Below are 17,757 nucleotides of genomic sequence, written 5' to 3'. Positions count from 1 at the left end.
AGTCAATTGAAAGAATGGGCAGAGAAACTGAGAAAGATCAAGAACATGTGCACAATAAAGAAGTATTTCATTATCGCTTATGTGATACGTATCAGAAAGAAGTGGAAACAGATAGAAAGGGATAGGGGTGCCCGCAGCCTTAGTAGGTGCAAGCTCAACTTTCATGTGTTAGGCTTTTATGGGCTGATAGCTCAGTATTGCTACGATCAAGTATGGGTTACCCGCATTCATATTTGAATCTTGACTAGCTAGTTATGATCTTTACCCACCTGGCTATTGCCGTGCAATCCAAGGAATGAAAGGACTCATATTTCCACCGAAAGAAAAGTATTTAGTCAAGCCAAAAGTTAAAACGTGGTTTTCGAATAGAAAAATTGAAGAAGAATTGAGTGTTTGCAAAGAAGTGTTGTAAATGGTTGTTGTTAATTAAAAAGCGAATTGCTCATATATGCTACTTTGCGACTTACAGGTTCTCTCTACGATAAAGCGTGAGAACTTAGCAGCTAAATTCTCTATCTGTTGATTTACTTTTTGGTCTACAAATTGACAAAGTATGGATAACCTAGATAATATGTTCGCTTGTATAGAAGACTCCACCGCAACTATCGAAAACTACGCAATCTTTTTTTACCTAAATCCGAGTAGTACTTTAGTTTATCTCGAAATAAAATTATAATGAAAAGCACGTTTCTTCACGGTGTAATGTCTTTTGCCTGATTTTAAGAATTTGCAGCCTATTCCAATATCTTCTAGCTTCGAACAGCAAATGGCTATAAATCTGGTTTATTACCTGACATTTTGGCTTCAGCACCAACCGAAACGCTTTTCTCATAGTGCGTAATATCCAAAACGATTTACAAAAACGCTTGTGAACGCTTAAGTATTTTTTTTAAGTATAATCAGTCCCTTTAGCTTCTATTAAATCAATTTCTTAAAGAAAAATAGTAATAAGGATTTTTCTGAATCAATTTTTCTACTAAATAACAAAAAAGAAAACTTTAAAAGTCTCTTCTAAAAAATTTTGTACATATGTAAGCGAATCCGTCGAAATCGTTTTCACTTCTTTTTGTTGTAATAATTATGAAGCTCACCTGTTCGACTATTTCCGCTAAAACTGCTTTGCCCTTTAACTGCCAAGATCGATTCAGCCCGAAGCGTTACCTTACTACAGTTTTGCAAAGGATCAGTCACTCTCCTCTTTTCACGATCACTTAAATTCTTATCTTGACGACCTTCCACACGATCCCTTCCAATTACATCCCAAAGTAGACTTGAATAAAAGGCATTAAGTCTTCGATGGATTTAGACTCTTATGTGTTTCCTTCTTAATCTATTTCTGAAGCATACTCCATATTGCATAACAAAAGTTACTGTGTGCTTACAACTCCTAACTCATCCTTAATTTGTTTTCATGTGCAAGGTTTGAAATGAGATTCTAATTAGCGTGTGCTCAAGTGTGACTGCTTATTCACTTATTTTTCTTCTCACTGTGGTGCAAAACGTATGCTCTAGTGTTGGAACTTTAAAGCCAACCGTTATCCATTTATTGTTATTATTACTATAAATTGAGGCAGCGAAATAAATACTACGGTTAAAGTCGTAAAACACTGGCATCTAAAGCTGAGGGATTTTTTGAAAAATCTGCCGCGCTTGAGACATGAACCCGCGACCATTGAGTTGTTAGTCGTGTTCCTTCGCGTACTCGACTGTTCGTGCGGATACAGTCCTCTTTTGTTTTTCAAAAGTTACAATTCTTTTGTAAAATCAAAGTTCAAAACTGAAAGATCGAGGAACAAGGCTTAACGAACGTTACCTGACAACTCTGTTGAATCTCCCAGAGATTTAAGGTTTTGAAGAAAAGTTCTAATGGAAGCAAGACCAGCTATAACCAATCAAAGTGAACTTAAGTTCAAGCTGTCAATCAGTATACTAAGGCACTCATACATGAACATCTGATTTGATAACCGCAATAGAAGAGCTTTTTCTGTACTTTCTATGCCAAATGTACAAAATAATGAAATGTTCCCTCGAATCGAATCACAGCACGAAATACTAAATAAATTTCCTATTTATCATTGTCTGTTATGTTTTTTAAATCAAATATGTCAACCGAATTTTAGTTCGAAATGCACAGCGTATTGTTTAGTTTCTGTAATTAGAAAAAGAAAAATTTAAGCCTTAAAGTTTTCCAAACGAAAAAAAATATATTTTATTTTATTTTTTTTGTCTCTAACTCTTAAAATAAAGCGAAGAATGCATTTCACCGCTACCGTTTATAAAATCGTTGTCTTAATTATTAACATAATTTTAGTGGTAAGCATTTAGTTCATATAATCGTATTATAATCGAATTGAAAAAAAAAGGGGAAAAATATGACTAAGAGAGCTGTCATCTTCTTCAACGTATGAATGAAACGAGATCAAAAGGCATTAAGAGAAAAAATAAAAAAGATTACGCCAAACATTTGTAAGTGTGTCCGCTGTTTTGAAAAATTATTAAACTCACTTGATCTGAAGTGCGTCATTTGTAAAAATATATTATTTGTATACATTTTGCAACGCCAACCATCCTCTTGCCGGGCATGTAAAGTTCATCGTTCCGCTTGTCATTTCCTGAAGTCTTTTTGACCGTTAATCGTGGACAGCGTAGGGATAAGATTAAAGTCAATTATTTTATCAAGTCGGAGACATCAAATAAAGATATGGAAACGAGTATCCTCGTGACGAATGTTTTCACAAGAAAGTACGGAAGACGTTTTTGTAAAACAAAGCGAATTTTTCGTAATGTTTTCGAATTAATTAGCAAACGTCACATACCAGCTATCACAAGCACCTTAGTAGAGCTTGATAGGGTTAATTACCCGACGATAAAGCTCTCGCCGGAAAAAGTCTTGAAGTTTTTTCTTACCCAATATTTCTTAGGGCCATCTTAAAGATCAGATTGAAATTTGGCCAATGGGCGCGACCCTTTCTTTATGTATGTTTGTGTTCATCAAAGAAGGATTGAATGTATAATATATCATCGGTGGAAGATTTTTTGCCAATAAGAGGCTTACGTACGTTGTTGGAACGTTGGCGACCACGAAAACGAGCTATAACTTGACATATACTCTTTTAGTTGACTACCAAAATATGATTCCGAAAATAGACGAAATCCTCCCGAAATAAAAAGACAAAAATCAAAATACACAGCCGACATTCTGAAATAACTGCGAGGTTAATGAATGTGTAGTTAGCCCTCAAACACTTCCCATTAGCAAAAAAAGAGCTACTTACCAGTACACACTTGTACAACACTGGTAAAAATTTTTACTAGCGATAATTGCACGAGTAACGTAAAAATTGTTCCCCAATTAAAACGTGCACTGGTCTCAAGCAGAAAATATCAAAAACTAGTCCTAAAGCGAACCCAACTTTCTTGCTTGGGGAAAAGCTACTAAAGGGTTTGCTCTGGCGAAAATATAGTTGTTTTTTTCTTGAAATGTTCACTTCTTTCTCCAATTTTAAATACCCACGTGTGAAGGAAATAAATGGCTGACCCCAAACCAAGACCTCGACTTTCGTTATAATTAGAAGTGGGTACCAATTTTCATGTGAAAATCTTCGGGGCATTGCTGACTACTGATCGAAAAGAGGCAATCTCCGACCAGAAAAGCCCTTCTGTAAGTGTTGTCATATGGAAATATATGAAAATTACCAATATTTCCAAATTTTTGGAAGCAAGGCAAGTGGCACAACTTTTATGACAATACCAATGGTTCGGTTTTTTTTCTTGCTTTCAGTTTTTGGGGTCTATAATCATATGGTTAGCATTGCGCTTAATACGTAGCCTGAACAATGGCGACATTATTGAGGGCGAAAATTTGGCGGCTGGCCTTATCGTTACCTTGGGGGCCGTAATCATCACTGTTGTCATTTATGGTAGCGTAGTAACAATATTGGAGAGTAAAAGTTACTTGATCTCTGTAAGTTTATATCCTTCGCAATAATGTCAGGAGTGGTAATTCTAATAAATTTGTTGTATGTGCATGCATATATCACAGTTCGCCATTCTTTTAATACTACTCTTAATAGTTCAATTAATAATGGTTAGCATTAGTTATTGGGCGGTTAATATGGGCTTAGCGCAAGATCTTAAGAAAGACTTCGACGAATTATGGGAAGGAAGCGATCAAACTGTAAATAGTACTCTTTCGAAATATGAACAGTGGGTAAGATATCATTTTCCGGCTAAGAGTAAAGAGACTAAATAAATTTTCTTTTTTTTCATCTTTTATTCGCATAGTTTCAATGTTGTGGTAAAAATAGCGCCGAGGACTATTTTTTGTTAGATAAAGTGCCGCCTTCCAGTTGTTGTAAATATCACGACTGCACCAACATACTTCATGTGTACGTGGAAGGTTGTGAAGATAAATATCGTAACTATATTAAAACGAAAACTAATCATTTTAATATAATCAGTTGGCTGATAATTGCTTTTGAGGTAAATTTGGAAAAAGAGAGAGATCTGAACGTCAAGTTTTTCTTTTGTGTTGAATTATTATGATTTTTTTTTGTTTACTATTTGCAGCTTTTCGATGCGATATTTGTTTGCATGTTAGTGGATAATATACGGAATCGTAGAGATCGCCAACATTGGTACAGTTAATTGTAATTAAACTAGGGATTGTTGATGAAAGTAAGCAATAAATATAACACAAACACACATACCACGATTATATATACTTTTCTTCCAAGCGGATGTATTTTAATTTTTAAGTATTGGAAGACAATGACAAGAAAAGAAGTTTGTAGCGATCGCTCCATGCCTCTCTGCAATGAAAACTTAACATTAGTGCCACTCTAATACGTCCCTGCCAAGCTTTCATGTGTAGGTGGCGTTGCGTTGATGCATGTACTGTTGTCGGTACATTATAACAAATTTATTAATATTAAATAAAGTGTTTTTAAGAGAAAAGATACATTTTCCGTTGCTGTGTAAGAGGAAACAAGGGTTCTTCGTTGTCACGTACCGTTATCAGTACACGTATAAAAGAGCATTGCAAAAATCATTAATAACCTTAAAATAGCGATAACAACAATTAATTAAATTTTGAATCTAATACCTACGTATAGATGCACTTTAGCGTGCACTGAATACGGTACACGTGTTAATTAGAACTCAATACGTTAATTAAATTGCAACTTTTGGTTTTTATGTATTTTTCTGAATTTTTTTCTATAGAACGATTTATTTCTAAACACTGATTTCAGGGCTAATTGTGTAAAAATTCGAGGATCGTCCTTTATATACATCATTCGAAAAGCGACTGATAGTGAGACTTCCTTACAATCTGTCAACTGTCTTATAGTTCCCTTCATACAGTACGCAACTTGAGAAATAAAAAGAATCATATTTGGCCAATACTTGGCCGTGGTTTATATAATTTTTGGTTCTCCGTTTTTCAAATGGGTTCTATTAGCAACAAATTAGACGCTGAATTGCTAGCCCACATAAAAACTGTTTTTGTACCTCAAATGCCGGGGTGTATTGAGTTTGCGCCGATGTATTTTCCATGTCCCGTCAGTTCAGAGCGGAGACGGCTTTTATTACACTTTCTTAATTTTTGCTAAGCTAAAGGCTTAAATTACGCAATTATAAAAGAGATCATCGAAGCACAGTAAAGCTAAGAGTTGAAGTTTCAATAGATTTTTATTTATCCTTTCTTTGTTGGCTACACTTTGCATTCGACCGAATTAAGCAATACCTTTAACAATAAGGGCTTAAACAATGACTAATAAATAACGTAAAAAATCAGCAACAACAGCATAGTTCGAAGTAAATATTTTTAGATTTAAAACATTAAAAAGGGAACATAAGTCTAAGTAACGTGTGCGTATATTTATGTAGCTGCGTTACAGTACGTTCTACTCGATTAGGTACCGTCTGGGATTCGAATCCACGTATACCGAGTTAGAAATCGTGAATGTTAACTGCTTGTTAGTCCCGCAGGATGTTTTTAGGGTCGATATGAACCAAAAGCGTACCTGTTGAACTCAACGCATAAAGTATTTTTTTTTTATTTGTAAATAAACCAGAAATGAAAACAAATGAGAAAATATTATTCAACTGTGGGCGAATTTTTGGTATGCGCCTCATTTTGCTAAAAAATAAACAAAAAAAAAACCTAAACAATGAAATTTCTCTCCTCTGTAATACGGGAGTGGGTAGCTTTGTTCATCAAAAGGTAAAAATCAAATTCTGCAGCAAATTTTTTCATTATTAGGATAGAACAAAACACAAATGCAACCAATTTGTGGCATTGCCATGCGCGAGCAAATAGAATTATGTAAAAGTTTTGAGTTTAGCGGGCCGGCAGTTTTCCGCGCCTGGTTTAACATTTAAGTGCGCGTGAAAGTTTGTTTTCTACTCTAATAACAGAATGTATCCGAACATATGTTTGATTGTACCTGCAGTAGTCCATGAGTAATGAGCAAAAGCACCATTTCTTTCCGCTTTTGAAAACAGATATTCTATGTTTATGCTGTGCTGTCAGCATATCTATTGACTAATTAAGGAAATTTTCTATATTGAACCGCCTACAAGAGCTTCAATGTTTATGCTAAACTTGAAATCGATATCTTGATTTTTGTAAGCGGAAGAATGTTAACCAAACACATCCAAGCGCAAGTACAGTTAAGTCCACATGAGTAGCCGGATAGGTAAGAATCGCAACTACCAAGTCCGTGTTTGTTAAATCTCAACGCGGTAGTAGTGAGTGCTTAGTGGATAAAAACGTAACTCTTGGCCGTTCGGCACACGTCGACTAGGCTTCGGCTCTTCCATGTGTCTTTCTCTTCTCTCACTTCCTTCCGACCGTCCCAGCATTACACGAATAAGGACTTGCTCTGACTGATTGGACCTTTGAACCGTATAGTGGCTTGGATTGTACCCTTAACTGTCTTGATGACAACAACGCAGAAACTAATGGCTGTGATGTTTTGAAGGAAATATTGTTGAAAAAAAAAATTAAAAATACCTCTCCGTGGCAAAACAAAAAATCTGGTTGATCTTGATGTACTGCACCGCTGCGTAAGTTAAGAACTTGAAGGGAAAGAGGCATTAGTAAATCAATCAAAAAATGAATTTTTTTTCATTACATTTTGTAAATATTCACACATATTAAATATGAATAAATATTCAGGGTTAAGCGGCTTTTATGTGTTTTGCGTCATTAGATCTTTAGATATCTGGATATGGTCAAAACAACTGTATAAAAAACAAAACAAATAAACAAGTCAATGAAATCGATGGAGGTGGTGTAATAAAATGAATGACATTTAGCATCTTTGCTTAGATCGAAAATATACCGAACACATGTACACCCAGTTACGTTTTGTGTTTTTCGTGTCACTGCATATGTGCTTGGGAGAGTACGTATGCAAATATAGGACTGTTTCTGAAAATATAATGAATAAAATTTTACACAAACGAAAAATTTATTCGATATTTCAGTTCATAGTCGCGTGCGAGAATAAGCGGATGATGCTTTAAAATTTCATTAAATGTTTTTCTTTCGGTTCATTTTTTCTTTTTCTTTTTTGTTTTCTTTGAGCAACATTCTCTATACAAAATATTGATTGACGAGCATTTGCAATTAATTTATTTTTATGAAATTTATAGCTCATTAAGAGCATTAAAAAAACAAAAAATAAAAAAAACAATGATATAAAAAGAAAGAGAGAAATGCATAATAAGTGTAAATTGATGTGCGCTATGTATTTTTGTAAGCAAATAAACGTTCGATGAAAGGAAACATTTTAGACTTGTACTGGATGAACGGAGAGCGATAATTTTTATTGGTTATTGCTGTTGCATATTGTCTAAGGAATATTGAAAGAAAAAAAAAAAAAAAAAAGAAATGGGTCTCGGCACAACTACCATTAAACATATTCTACTGCTTTTGAATTTTGTATTAATGGTGAGTTCACATAACAAAAGGATTTTTTCGAGGGAAAAAATACATATATATAATCGCTTGGTGCGGACAACCACCTTTAGCCCGGTTTTAAAAAAAAAAACAAAATATGATGTTGTTGCAATAAGTGTTCGTTTTCTTTTATTCTAATCAGCTGCAATTCTTCGCTTAGAACACATATGTCCTCAACTTTATCTTTGACATTTCCGCTACGTAAGAACGTTTGTAATCTATATTAATGCTAAGACATCAGCACACGGCGCACGACACATGCGTACAGGCATCAAGTTAGAAAGTTTCCACTAACTGAACGCTTTGAATATTCATAGCAAGGGAACAATAGCTGGCGTATCACTATATATAAAACCAGAATCCCATTATCGGAGAACACAGCTCTTGGACTGCGTTAGTGCTTTGGTATAGAAAACGCCCAATGTTGCCGTCGTTGAGACATAGAACACAAATATGTTAATAATGTTTTTAATGTTTTCAATTTTAAAAGTGAAACTTGTGCCGTTAATACGGCGTAATACACAAAACACATTTGGAAAATCTTTTGTTTAGAGGAAATAAAGAAATTTTAGCAGTATTTTGGATCCACCGGTTTGTTGAAGAAGAAAATATTGCCGCTTCAAACGAAAATTTTCATAAAGAATCAAGATTTACACATTACGCTTCGCTTAGAAACAAAGTAACATTAGGATGAATTTTTCTCACTCACACCTATAAAATGGAAATTGGCGATGGAATATTTAAAGGCACTGCAATGATACCTCGTCCTTATGTCCGTTAATTATTCCTCGTTTGTGGAATATGAAAAACTCGTGTGCCGCATTGTTGCCTGAAATGATCGATTTGAAGCGCTTCCTAGATGAATAGCATTGTTGGTTCTCAGTTTTCAAAGACAATGAGTTACATTGTATTATAAAATTAATTTGTCGTCGTTATTGTGCTATGCCAACAGCGTTTTAAGGGTCCCGGAGTAAGTGAATATATATTCAAGCTCAACGACCGTCTAATTTTAGAAAACGTTAACAGAAAGGTCTTTTTATTCTCTTCAGCGCGTGAGTTAAGTTTTGTGTACATATATGTAACACTCAGTAAGATTTGATGACGGTAAGTGGTTGGAAACGTGGTCTGATCCGAACCATATTCTATAACCTTCGTCTTTCGGATAGAACATGTTGGTATACTAAATTTCATCAAAATATCTCAAAAGTTTCGATCTCTAGATTCCACGCAGGAATATGAGACGGATAGACGGACAAACGAGCTTAATAAACAAGTTTGAACTTCTAGCGGCATTTGATAAAATCAAATGTAATGCACCGGGTGTGGATGGCTTCTCTCTTAGGTTCTTGAAATTAATTTGGACCTGAACAAGCAGTAAATCACTTGATTCAATAATCATTTGTTGTTTGTTCGAGTTGGTCAAAGGCTTTGAGGCGAGAGTTATGAGAGAGCTTATAATTCCTTGCCAAGGGAGTTAGTCGAGACTAATGATTAGCTAGTTATTACTGGGAGGAAAGTGGGGTTTGTGGTATCGGTTATTTTCTCGACTATTAGCTTAATTATCATCTTTGCCTTTCTTGTCTTATTTCATTGTTCTTTGGCATTAATTTTCTTTTCTTCTAGATTGTTTAAAAACATTTTGTATTATTGTACGTTATTATTGTACATATGGTAAACATTGTTATCTATTATAGTAGTCCTTAATCGTTTCGACGTTACGTAATTGTCAATAAATAAATAAATAAAACAAATAATAAAATGTAATTCAAGTCCTTCTAAGTACTGTATACATCTGTAGAAACTTAACGTATGCTTGTGCATGTATTTTATCATATTAATTGATTTAGAACTACTTCTTGAATCAATTTAAGTCTAAATGTTCTTAACTCTGTCTGTCTGTCTCTCTGTTTTCATAAAAAAACAAGTAAGAATATTGTAGCCAGGCAAGGCCGATAACCTGATTAAATGCCCAAACCACTTCAGCCAAACCCATCACCACTCATTTTGGTGATAAAATACTTTCGCATATTATTTTTATGCGAAGGATAACTCCTCATGACTGCAAAATTTTAATCCAAACCTTCTTGCCAGTAGAATTTTTTTGACAAGTTTTAATAATTGATCACATATCACATAGACACTTACGAATATATGCTACGGACAAGTGTAAGATGCATATGTATTCGGCATTGATTTTTCAATCGTTGAACCTTACAGATGTGATTTTGATGTTTGCCAAATGTTGCAAAATGTCTGGAAGAGGTCGGAAATATTTACATATTAAGCACTTTATAAAGATTCATTATATCTTTGCATGAATGGGAAAACTTCAGTTTGAAATGTTTACAATACCGTTGCGATCTACATAGGTTTTCGTGTGACCTAAACACTATTCGTATTGAGCTTTAACGTATATAGAAGGGTTGATATTTACTTAAGTGAATTATTTTTTATTCAGTTTTTATTTGTTTTATTTTTAATTGTTTTTTAAATGCATTCAATTTTAGTTTCTCAGTCTAATCCTGATCAGCTTTAGTATTTTTATCCTAGTCAGTGGATCTGCAAACCAAACAGATCATGGTGAAAACGCCGCTGGAGGATTAGTTATGACACTCGGCATCGTTATTCTAGTCACAGCCATATTCGGTTTTATAGCAGCCTTACGGGAATCTAAGCACAAATTAATTATTGTAAGTTAATTATTGTCAGCAATAAACTGTCGTTGTCAACAGCCTTAAAACTTCTTCTAGTATGTTCCTATATTGGTGATGTTGATCTTAACGCAACTCGTAATGACGAGTATGGCATCTCATGGTACCCGTGACGGTCTCTCTGGTAGTATACGTCAAGGCTTTGAGGAACTTTGGTCGTCCGAAATACAAACTCCAGGTGCTTTGGCGCATTACGAAGATTGGGTAAAATTGATCGAAATGTCCCTCTCGCCTTTTAACTCTATTGCAAATTATAGCTTCATTGTTGCGGTGTCAATAACACAGACGATTATCGTCGCATTCAGCACGAAATTCCAAAAACGTGCTGTCACAAGCACGATTGTTCCCAAATCGAGAATCTCTACCCAGACGGTTGTATGGCCAAATTCGAGGAGTATTTATCGGATAAGACGCTCGCATTTAGCATCGTAAATTGTCTATTGATAATTGTTGAAGTAAGTAGTGATGTGCCTTCTACTCATGTATTTTGTTTATAAATTAATTTTTTTTTTTTTTTTAACAAATGAAAAATTGTAGGTAATATCGGCTATACTCGGTTGGCTAATGATCAGTAAATTGAAAAATGAATTTCGCCGAACGAATGCAAGATGGTTGTAGATCATTTAAAAAAAAGAATTCTTTTTTCACGTTTATGTGGACCACGTTGGTAGAAATAACTAAGTGAAAATATTGTATTTAAATATAAATTTGATGTGCCGCTTAACAGTTTTATTAATATACAAAGCATGTTGGAAATATAACGGGATTGTTTGAATATTTTTGGATATGCCGCTATCCCATTACATCACGTTCAAGCAATAATAGTATGGTTTTTATTTTTTATTTTTTTATGGCATTCTTTCGAGGTATCTTAATGATACTCGTCGCAGATCTTTGCGCTTTGCGAGTAAAGCGTCATAAAAAGCTACTTTCGCAATCAGTTTGTTTTACACAAAAGAAGAGAATAATGACACAGATACGCATGCAGACTTTTATCGCTTGCCAAAACTTCACGTTGCCGGTACTTGATATTGATGCTCGAGGCATACAAGTCTTCTCGCGAAATGTTCCTCAACCCCCATCTAATATTCATTAGAGACACTTTGATGTTGTGCAGCGAATTTCCTAAATATAAAAATACACATAGACATTGTCTTCTTTTCGCCGGTTGCATGAGTGCAATTTTTTCTGTTCTGAAAAGTTCGCGGACTTGCACGTAACACTTTGACAATGAAGTTTCAAATCTCCTCGCCTATGATAGTTAGTCTCAAGATTATGTATTCGAATGCGAATTTGGTGGTTCGCATTGAAAACACAAAAATTCCACTTGAGTAACTTTCACGAAACGACGAATGAATATTTCATTCCTCTGTTAAGTAATGTTTTTATGAAACCAAAGCCTAGCTTTGAGTCGTCTGTGAAAACATTAAGTCTTTGAATACACATATCCAGGCTGAGTAATTATTGCCGATTAATTAATTATTTTCAAAGTGGCACAGTTCCTCTATCCTATCGCAATAGCTACAGGCATAGAGGTTGAATGATTTGCACTAGCTATACTAGACACCGCAGAGTTTCGTCTCGTGAGAATGGCTCCTACATAAATATTAGATCATATCCAAATCTCTCCTCCACGCGATCAAGCTGACGCCTATATATCGGGAACATTCTCTCAGACGAACATGTGCTTAAAGGTTGACATATCAGCTTACATTTTTTGTGAAGATGGTTTCCTAATGTTTTGCTAGTGTAAAAAGTTATTTTTATATGAGAATGAGTGAAAAATCCGAAACAATGTGTTAACTGATGCTTATTTACTCTAAAAAAAGTAAAAAGGTTGCATGAATGTTGTGAGGGAATGAAGAATCCAGGAGTGGTTTGCTCGATTCCGTACTGGAAACTTCGTTATCAAAGATGCACCCGGCAATCACTGAAAAAATCGATAAAATAGCGGTGGCACTAAACATCAACCACAGGACGATTTCGAATTATTTGAAAAGTGCAGACAACGAAGGTTCTGGAGATTTTTGCTAACTTTTTGTTAAATGAAAAAGCCTTTAAGCAGTTAACTGCGTACAACGAATGTGCGTGCAATAAAAAAAGTAAAAAATTTTGTGCTATGACGAATTTTATTACTATGAATATCTATTTGCCAAAATAATAAATTTTAGGGTGTGTGTATATTAATTCGTAAAACTATTTCATTACAATCTAATTTCATATTACACGCACTCGGTGTATGACAAATGTACTCGTCATCATTAAATTTTGCCGACGCTATTTAAATGCAAATTTTTGAGGAGGTCGTCACAGTTAGCTAGTTTGCAGCATGAGCAGCTCATTGCTGTGACGACGCATTTTCTTGCTGTAAGTGCTATAACTTGACAATTCGTGGAACGATTCAGCTTTAAGAAGTCCTAGACTAAAAGAAAAAAGCTAAGCCTTAGCGAAATAGGCCATCCAATTACCTTTGATATTGGCTTCTGGTTCAGGATGTCCATAGGCTTGGTCGTTGCAAATGCTATTTTTCCAATAAAGGAAATGGCAGCCCAGGCTGTCATAAAGAAAGGGCTTTATTATAAGAAGAAGAGATTTCTGAACGATCCACTGACGTATTACAATTGCATGGCTAAGGGGTGTTCTCGGAAATGTTTTGAATCTTATTTCGTCAATATTGGTTGGAGGAACTAGGTAAAGATTAGCAGATGAGTAGCCTTGACGGCAGTATTCTATATTCGCTTTCACAGTTTCTTCTTCAATTTTTCTTCCAATGCACGTTCGAAAGTTCAAACATTCAAGACATCAAACATCAAAGACTTTTACCAACTCTCTTAACAGGCTCCTTTTAGGCAGTTACGATCAAGACATGGTTTGATTTGGTGGCATACTTTGTCCGAATTAGGAAATGCAGTGTACTTTTGTAGACATGTCATGAGTGCACCTTTCAAACAAACTTCACAAGTTGAAATTCTGCATTTTGGGACTATTTTTGCCAAATTTGTGAAATTTAGTATGTACTGTATGTCAGGAACCCGCGAAACGAAGCTAAGTTCGTTTTTTTCTGTTAATGCCAATAGGGCATGTATTGTTTTGGTAGCGAGTATCGCGAGATATAGGTGAATATGGGTGGAATTTTTACTAAAGCCTAAAATTTGACTATTTCCATAGATATTTTTATATAGATAGATTTCTTCATATGTACGTAATAAGTCTCCAAATCCGACTAAATTTTGTTTGTAACTACTTAATAGAGCTCTGTTAGGCCGTTTGCACAGCTCTGTTAGACAGTTTACAGAAATCTGAGTAATAGAGTTAGTAAGTGTCTTTTCTACTTAAATTCGAATTCATCTTTACTCCCTTACTTCTCAACGATACTTTCCGTGATTAAAAGAATGCATATTGTATAAGATTATCAGTGTTGTTTCTTTCTTAATTAAAAACCTTTCGCTATTTGTGCATAAAATCGTTAGTGGGCCATCTTGGACCCAGTAAATTAAGATCTCGATTAACAACAATCTTGAATATTTCCGTGAATATTGTTCGTGAGAATTATTATAGATCGAAAATTTCATAATTTCTTTTTGGCATTCTGGGGCGATATACAAAATGATCACTCTAATCAAATTTTATTGAATTTCACTAAGTATTCGAGAAAAATAAATGAGCGTTCGTGAAGATTCTTATGAGACGATAAAAGTTATTTATGATGAAATTATCTCTTATTGTAAGCAAGTTTCAGTTAAAATAGTAAACAATTGCTTACAAGATAATCAAAAGAAGCTGTCATTGATAAGGTTACCTGCCTTACGTGCTTTTAAAAAAATATTTTTAAAAACTGAAAATAAAGACAATCATCTGTGCTTTTTTAAGAAAACGATACTGTGTGTCCAAAAAGTAAGACCAATTTAACTTTTTCTTATTTTAAATCTATTTATTATTTCAAATATATTTCATCGACTTCAAAATAATCCTCAATCTCAAATAATATTCGTTGTTATCAATTTGACCGAGCGGGAGGGAAGTATAGTGTGCAACACGCGACGACAATCGAAGAAAACTGGTAGTATCACCTTCATTTTTGAGTGATCTTGCTTGATTGCTTAGTTCCAGGTCGTGTGCGTAGGTCTGAGTCTCATCCCTTGTAATAATCATGAAGCAGCCTCTGCAGCCTCCTCGCTCAACAAAATCACTTATTGTAAAAATCGGAAAAAATATTTTTCGGTTCGTACAAAGCGAAGTACAGCTGAAACGCTAAAAATTATGTGAAGTTTGACATGGACGCCTGTCACAATGAAAAAAGAAAGAGAGAAGAAACAGCTACAGCACTTGCCAATTAGGTACACACACGCTAGTCTGCGGTCCTCGCCATATCTCTTTTTTCTTCTAAAAAGAACATGTAGACGCTACTCTTTGTTCTTCTTTATTCGAAAGAACACTTGGTAGCGAAAAATAAATATCGGAATTTGCAAATATTTTCACTGTATATATACATCCTCTTCAATTTTGTCATTTTTGGATGAGAAGAAGAAGATGGAATAACTTAGGGGTATTGGGAAACGATATATGTTAAATACCTAAGAAATGATAGCACATTCCTCGTGATCGCTGCTAAATTTTCTTTAGTGAAGAATTGGCCTATAATTCATTTCTGCACATTGTAAAATTTTCAGATCAACGCGATTGCATTAGTAATTTGTTAAAATCCCTCAAACCGAGCAGTACTTTGCTACGAATGGGGCAGAAAACGTAACGATTCCCGCATTTGGTTTTTTTTCTCTTTAACGCACAACTCAGAACAGTTAAAAACACTACTTCGCGTAATCCTGAATAGATTCATCTACGCTACGATGTCGGTCTTAACGAAAATAGTATCATTATTGATCATAAGCACAGCAGCCAACCCTTATAGAAACCGACAATAACATCTTTATACGCCTGGAGCCATCGTCAGAAAAGAGAGCACATGTTTTCCTGATGAGGGTGAGCACCAGTATATATATAAATATCTTTGTTTACCTGTCTATTATCTATTGTCTCTCCGTCCAAGGTTTTTGCTTAGAAGAACAATCTGTGTCAGTCTTGTTGTAAACCTTTCGCATTGTTAAACGAAAACTTATGTCTGAGGTGCAGTAAAAGTGATTCCATGAACTAAATAATAAAATGTCCCGGCGTTGTCAAGCAGGTGAAATCTCACTTAATGATTTGGAAAAATTTTTATAGATTCCATGCTCGACGAAAAGTTGATAGCATAACCACTGTATTTTAAAGAAAATTTCATCGAGATATGTAAATACTGCTACCTCTAGGCTGAACATAAGGATAAATTGACAAGCTTCGATCGATTAATAAAAGTTGAGTCTATCTCAACACAGTTGAGTAGATATAAGGCTGAAAACGATCCATAGGCTTTCAGCGTTTCAGCTTCGATAGCTCTGCGACAATAAAGACTGGAAATGTAAAGGATTCCTCGCCTGATATAAATTACTAAAAATAAACCCAGAAACAAGGTTATATATATATTTGATTACGAATTTTAAAATAAATCTTTCTTTGAAATCTTTCTAATCAATAACAAGACACATTTTGTTTGTTGCTTTCGTGGCTGGCGTTAACTGAATTAAAATTAAAGAAAATTGCATGTTTTTCACATAATTACAAGCGTTTCATATGCCAACTGCTTTGTTCTGCTCTGCTCTACGATATAAGACATGCAACGGATTGAATTTTAGATACAGTTTTTTGGAAATCCTTAAGAGCTAATTGAAAAGTTCGGAGAGAGGCATTTAAAATAAAAAGAAGATGAAAAAAGAATGTTTCTCCGTATTCCGGAGCTTCTTTCGTCATATAAACATAGATTAACTCGGAAGATCCGTGTATTCATTCGTATCAAACACAAAAATTTGCTTCTCACGACAATATTTTGACAGCAGATAATAAAATGGGAAAAGATCAGGGCAGTACAAAACAAAGGCTCAAAGACAATAGAGCTTAGTAAAGAATCATTGAATCAAGATTTTAGAAATTGCTAGAGAAGGATTCCCTGAACGAAGATTCGATAACTGCAAGGCTTCGGGAAACTTTTATATCTTTATAGGATATTGTCAGGCATAACAATGCCAAGATTTTGGCTACGGGTTATATTGTTAAATCAAAGATTTCAAGTGAAGACACATAACCTTCAGTAGGTGTACTTTGCTTTTATTTAATTCCTTCAAGTCGAATCATCCCCTGCCGGTTTTCAAAAAAAGGAAACACTATAAGTTTTGCACGTCGGTTTCGAAGGAAAGTGGGTGGGTAACTCCATGATATTCAAATGCAGCAGGAACTGATCTCATTTAATGAACTTACAGTTCAAGGATTAACATCCAATTGCGTGTTTGTCAGAAGTTTAAAAAAATAGTTTTCTGATTTCAAAAATATAAACTGATTTTGTACCAGGAAAATAAACGAGCACTACTCGAACTTGTTGAATTGTTGGGATACAAATTATTCATCAAAAACGATAATTTGAAAAAGGATATAATTTCGATCGAAAAGTAATAAGTTTTCGCATTGAATTCGTGTAAGTTTATCCAAACGAGCACTTTTTCTGCGTTGGCAGCATCTTAACTGACTGTCCAATTCAAACCCATTTCTACAATAGTTACCGAGATAGGCTTGTTCAATTTCATTTAACACTAGAACTACCTTGTAGGTTAATATGACTTTTTTTGGACTTTTGAGCTTAACAAAAATGATTATAAGGCCTGCCAATTTCCGGAAATTTTTATTTATAAGAAAAGATCTTTAAATACTCATAATTAGTTATTCTCTCATGATCTACTTGATGGAGATCTACTTTTGGAGATACCGATAACATATACTTACAGGTAAGTATACGCAAAACGCTGGTAGTTCTAGTGTTGAAGGTTTGCATTTTTCGATCTGATTTTATATTGACCTCCCTTGCAAAGTTTATGAGCCGAAGGAGGCCACAGGTAGAGTTTAGAATAGCCCATGACGTAACATCGGCCCATCCGGTAAGAAAGTTTCAAATGTTCGCCTCTCTCTGTATTCCTCGAGTGTAATGATCTGTGG

General features: G+C 34.7%; 2 protein-coding genes across 2 annotated transcripts; both read left to right on the top strand.

Moving 5' to 3' along the window:
- The first annotated feature begins 2,126 nt into the window (after positions 1-2,126).
- On the top strand, positions 2,127-4,749 carry LOC119635981 (protein late bloomer). The gene is made up of 5 exons (XM_038031047.1): positions 2,127-2,313; positions 3,782-3,964; positions 4,043-4,210; positions 4,285-4,482; positions 4,570-4,749. The coding sequence occupies exons 1-5, from the start codon at positions 2,254-2,256 to the stop codon at positions 4,645-4,647; spliced, it is 687 nt and encodes a 228-aa protein (XP_037886975.1). The 5' UTR covers positions 2,127-2,253; the 3' UTR covers positions 4,648-4,749.
- Positions 4,750-7,467: 2,718 nt separating this feature from the next.
- On the top strand, positions 7,468-11,492 carry LOC119635818 (23 kDa integral membrane protein). The gene is made up of 5 exons (XM_038030825.1): positions 7,468-7,960; positions 10,477-10,659; positions 10,720-10,884; positions 10,938-11,135; positions 11,218-11,492. Exons 1-5 carry the CDS (start codon positions 7,901-7,903, stop codon positions 11,296-11,298), a joined length of 687 nt encoding a protein of 228 aa, XP_037886753.1. The 5' UTR covers positions 7,468-7,900; the 3' UTR covers positions 11,299-11,492.
- The last annotated feature ends 6,265 nt before the right edge of the window (positions 11,493-17,757 follow it).

This window comes from Glossina fuscipes, unplaced genomic scaffold (assembly GCF_014805625.2).
Source record: "Glossina fuscipes isolate IAEA_lab_2018 unplaced genomic scaffold, Yale_Gfus_2 27, whole genome shotgun sequence".
In the NCBI taxonomy this organism is placed as follows: domain Eukaryota; kingdom Metazoa; phylum Arthropoda; class Insecta; order Diptera; family Glossinidae; genus Glossina; species Glossina fuscipes.
The sequence above is the reverse complement of the archived record's forward strand: the minus strand, read 5'-3'. Positions and strand labels throughout refer to the sequence as shown.

Bases quoted from the DNA above. Each gene is read 5' to 3' on its own strand.
- LOC119635981 (XM_038031047.1), top strand. From the start codon at position 2,254: ATGCATTTCACCGCTACCGTTTATAAAATCGTTGTCTTAATTATTAAC. The intron at 3,965-4,042 runs GTAAGTTTATAT...CATATATCACAG, and splicing joins GTAAAAGTTACTTGATCTCT to TTCGCCATTCTTTTAATACT. The intron at 4,211-4,284 runs GTAAGATATCAT...TTATTCGCATAG, and splicing joins TTTCGAAATATGAACAGTGG to TTTCAATGTTGTGGTAAAAA.
- LOC119635818 (XM_038030825.1), top strand. From the start codon at position 7,901: ATGGGTCTCGGCACAACTACCATTAAACATATTCTACTGCTTTTGAAT. The intron at 10,660-10,719 runs GTAAGTTAATTA...AACTTCTTCTAG, and splicing joins CTAAGCACAAATTAATTATT to TATGTTCCTATATTGGTGAT. The intron at 11,136-11,217 runs GTAAGTAGTGAT...GAAAAATTGTAG, and splicing joins GTCTATTGATAATTGTTGAA to GTAATATCGGCTATACTCGG.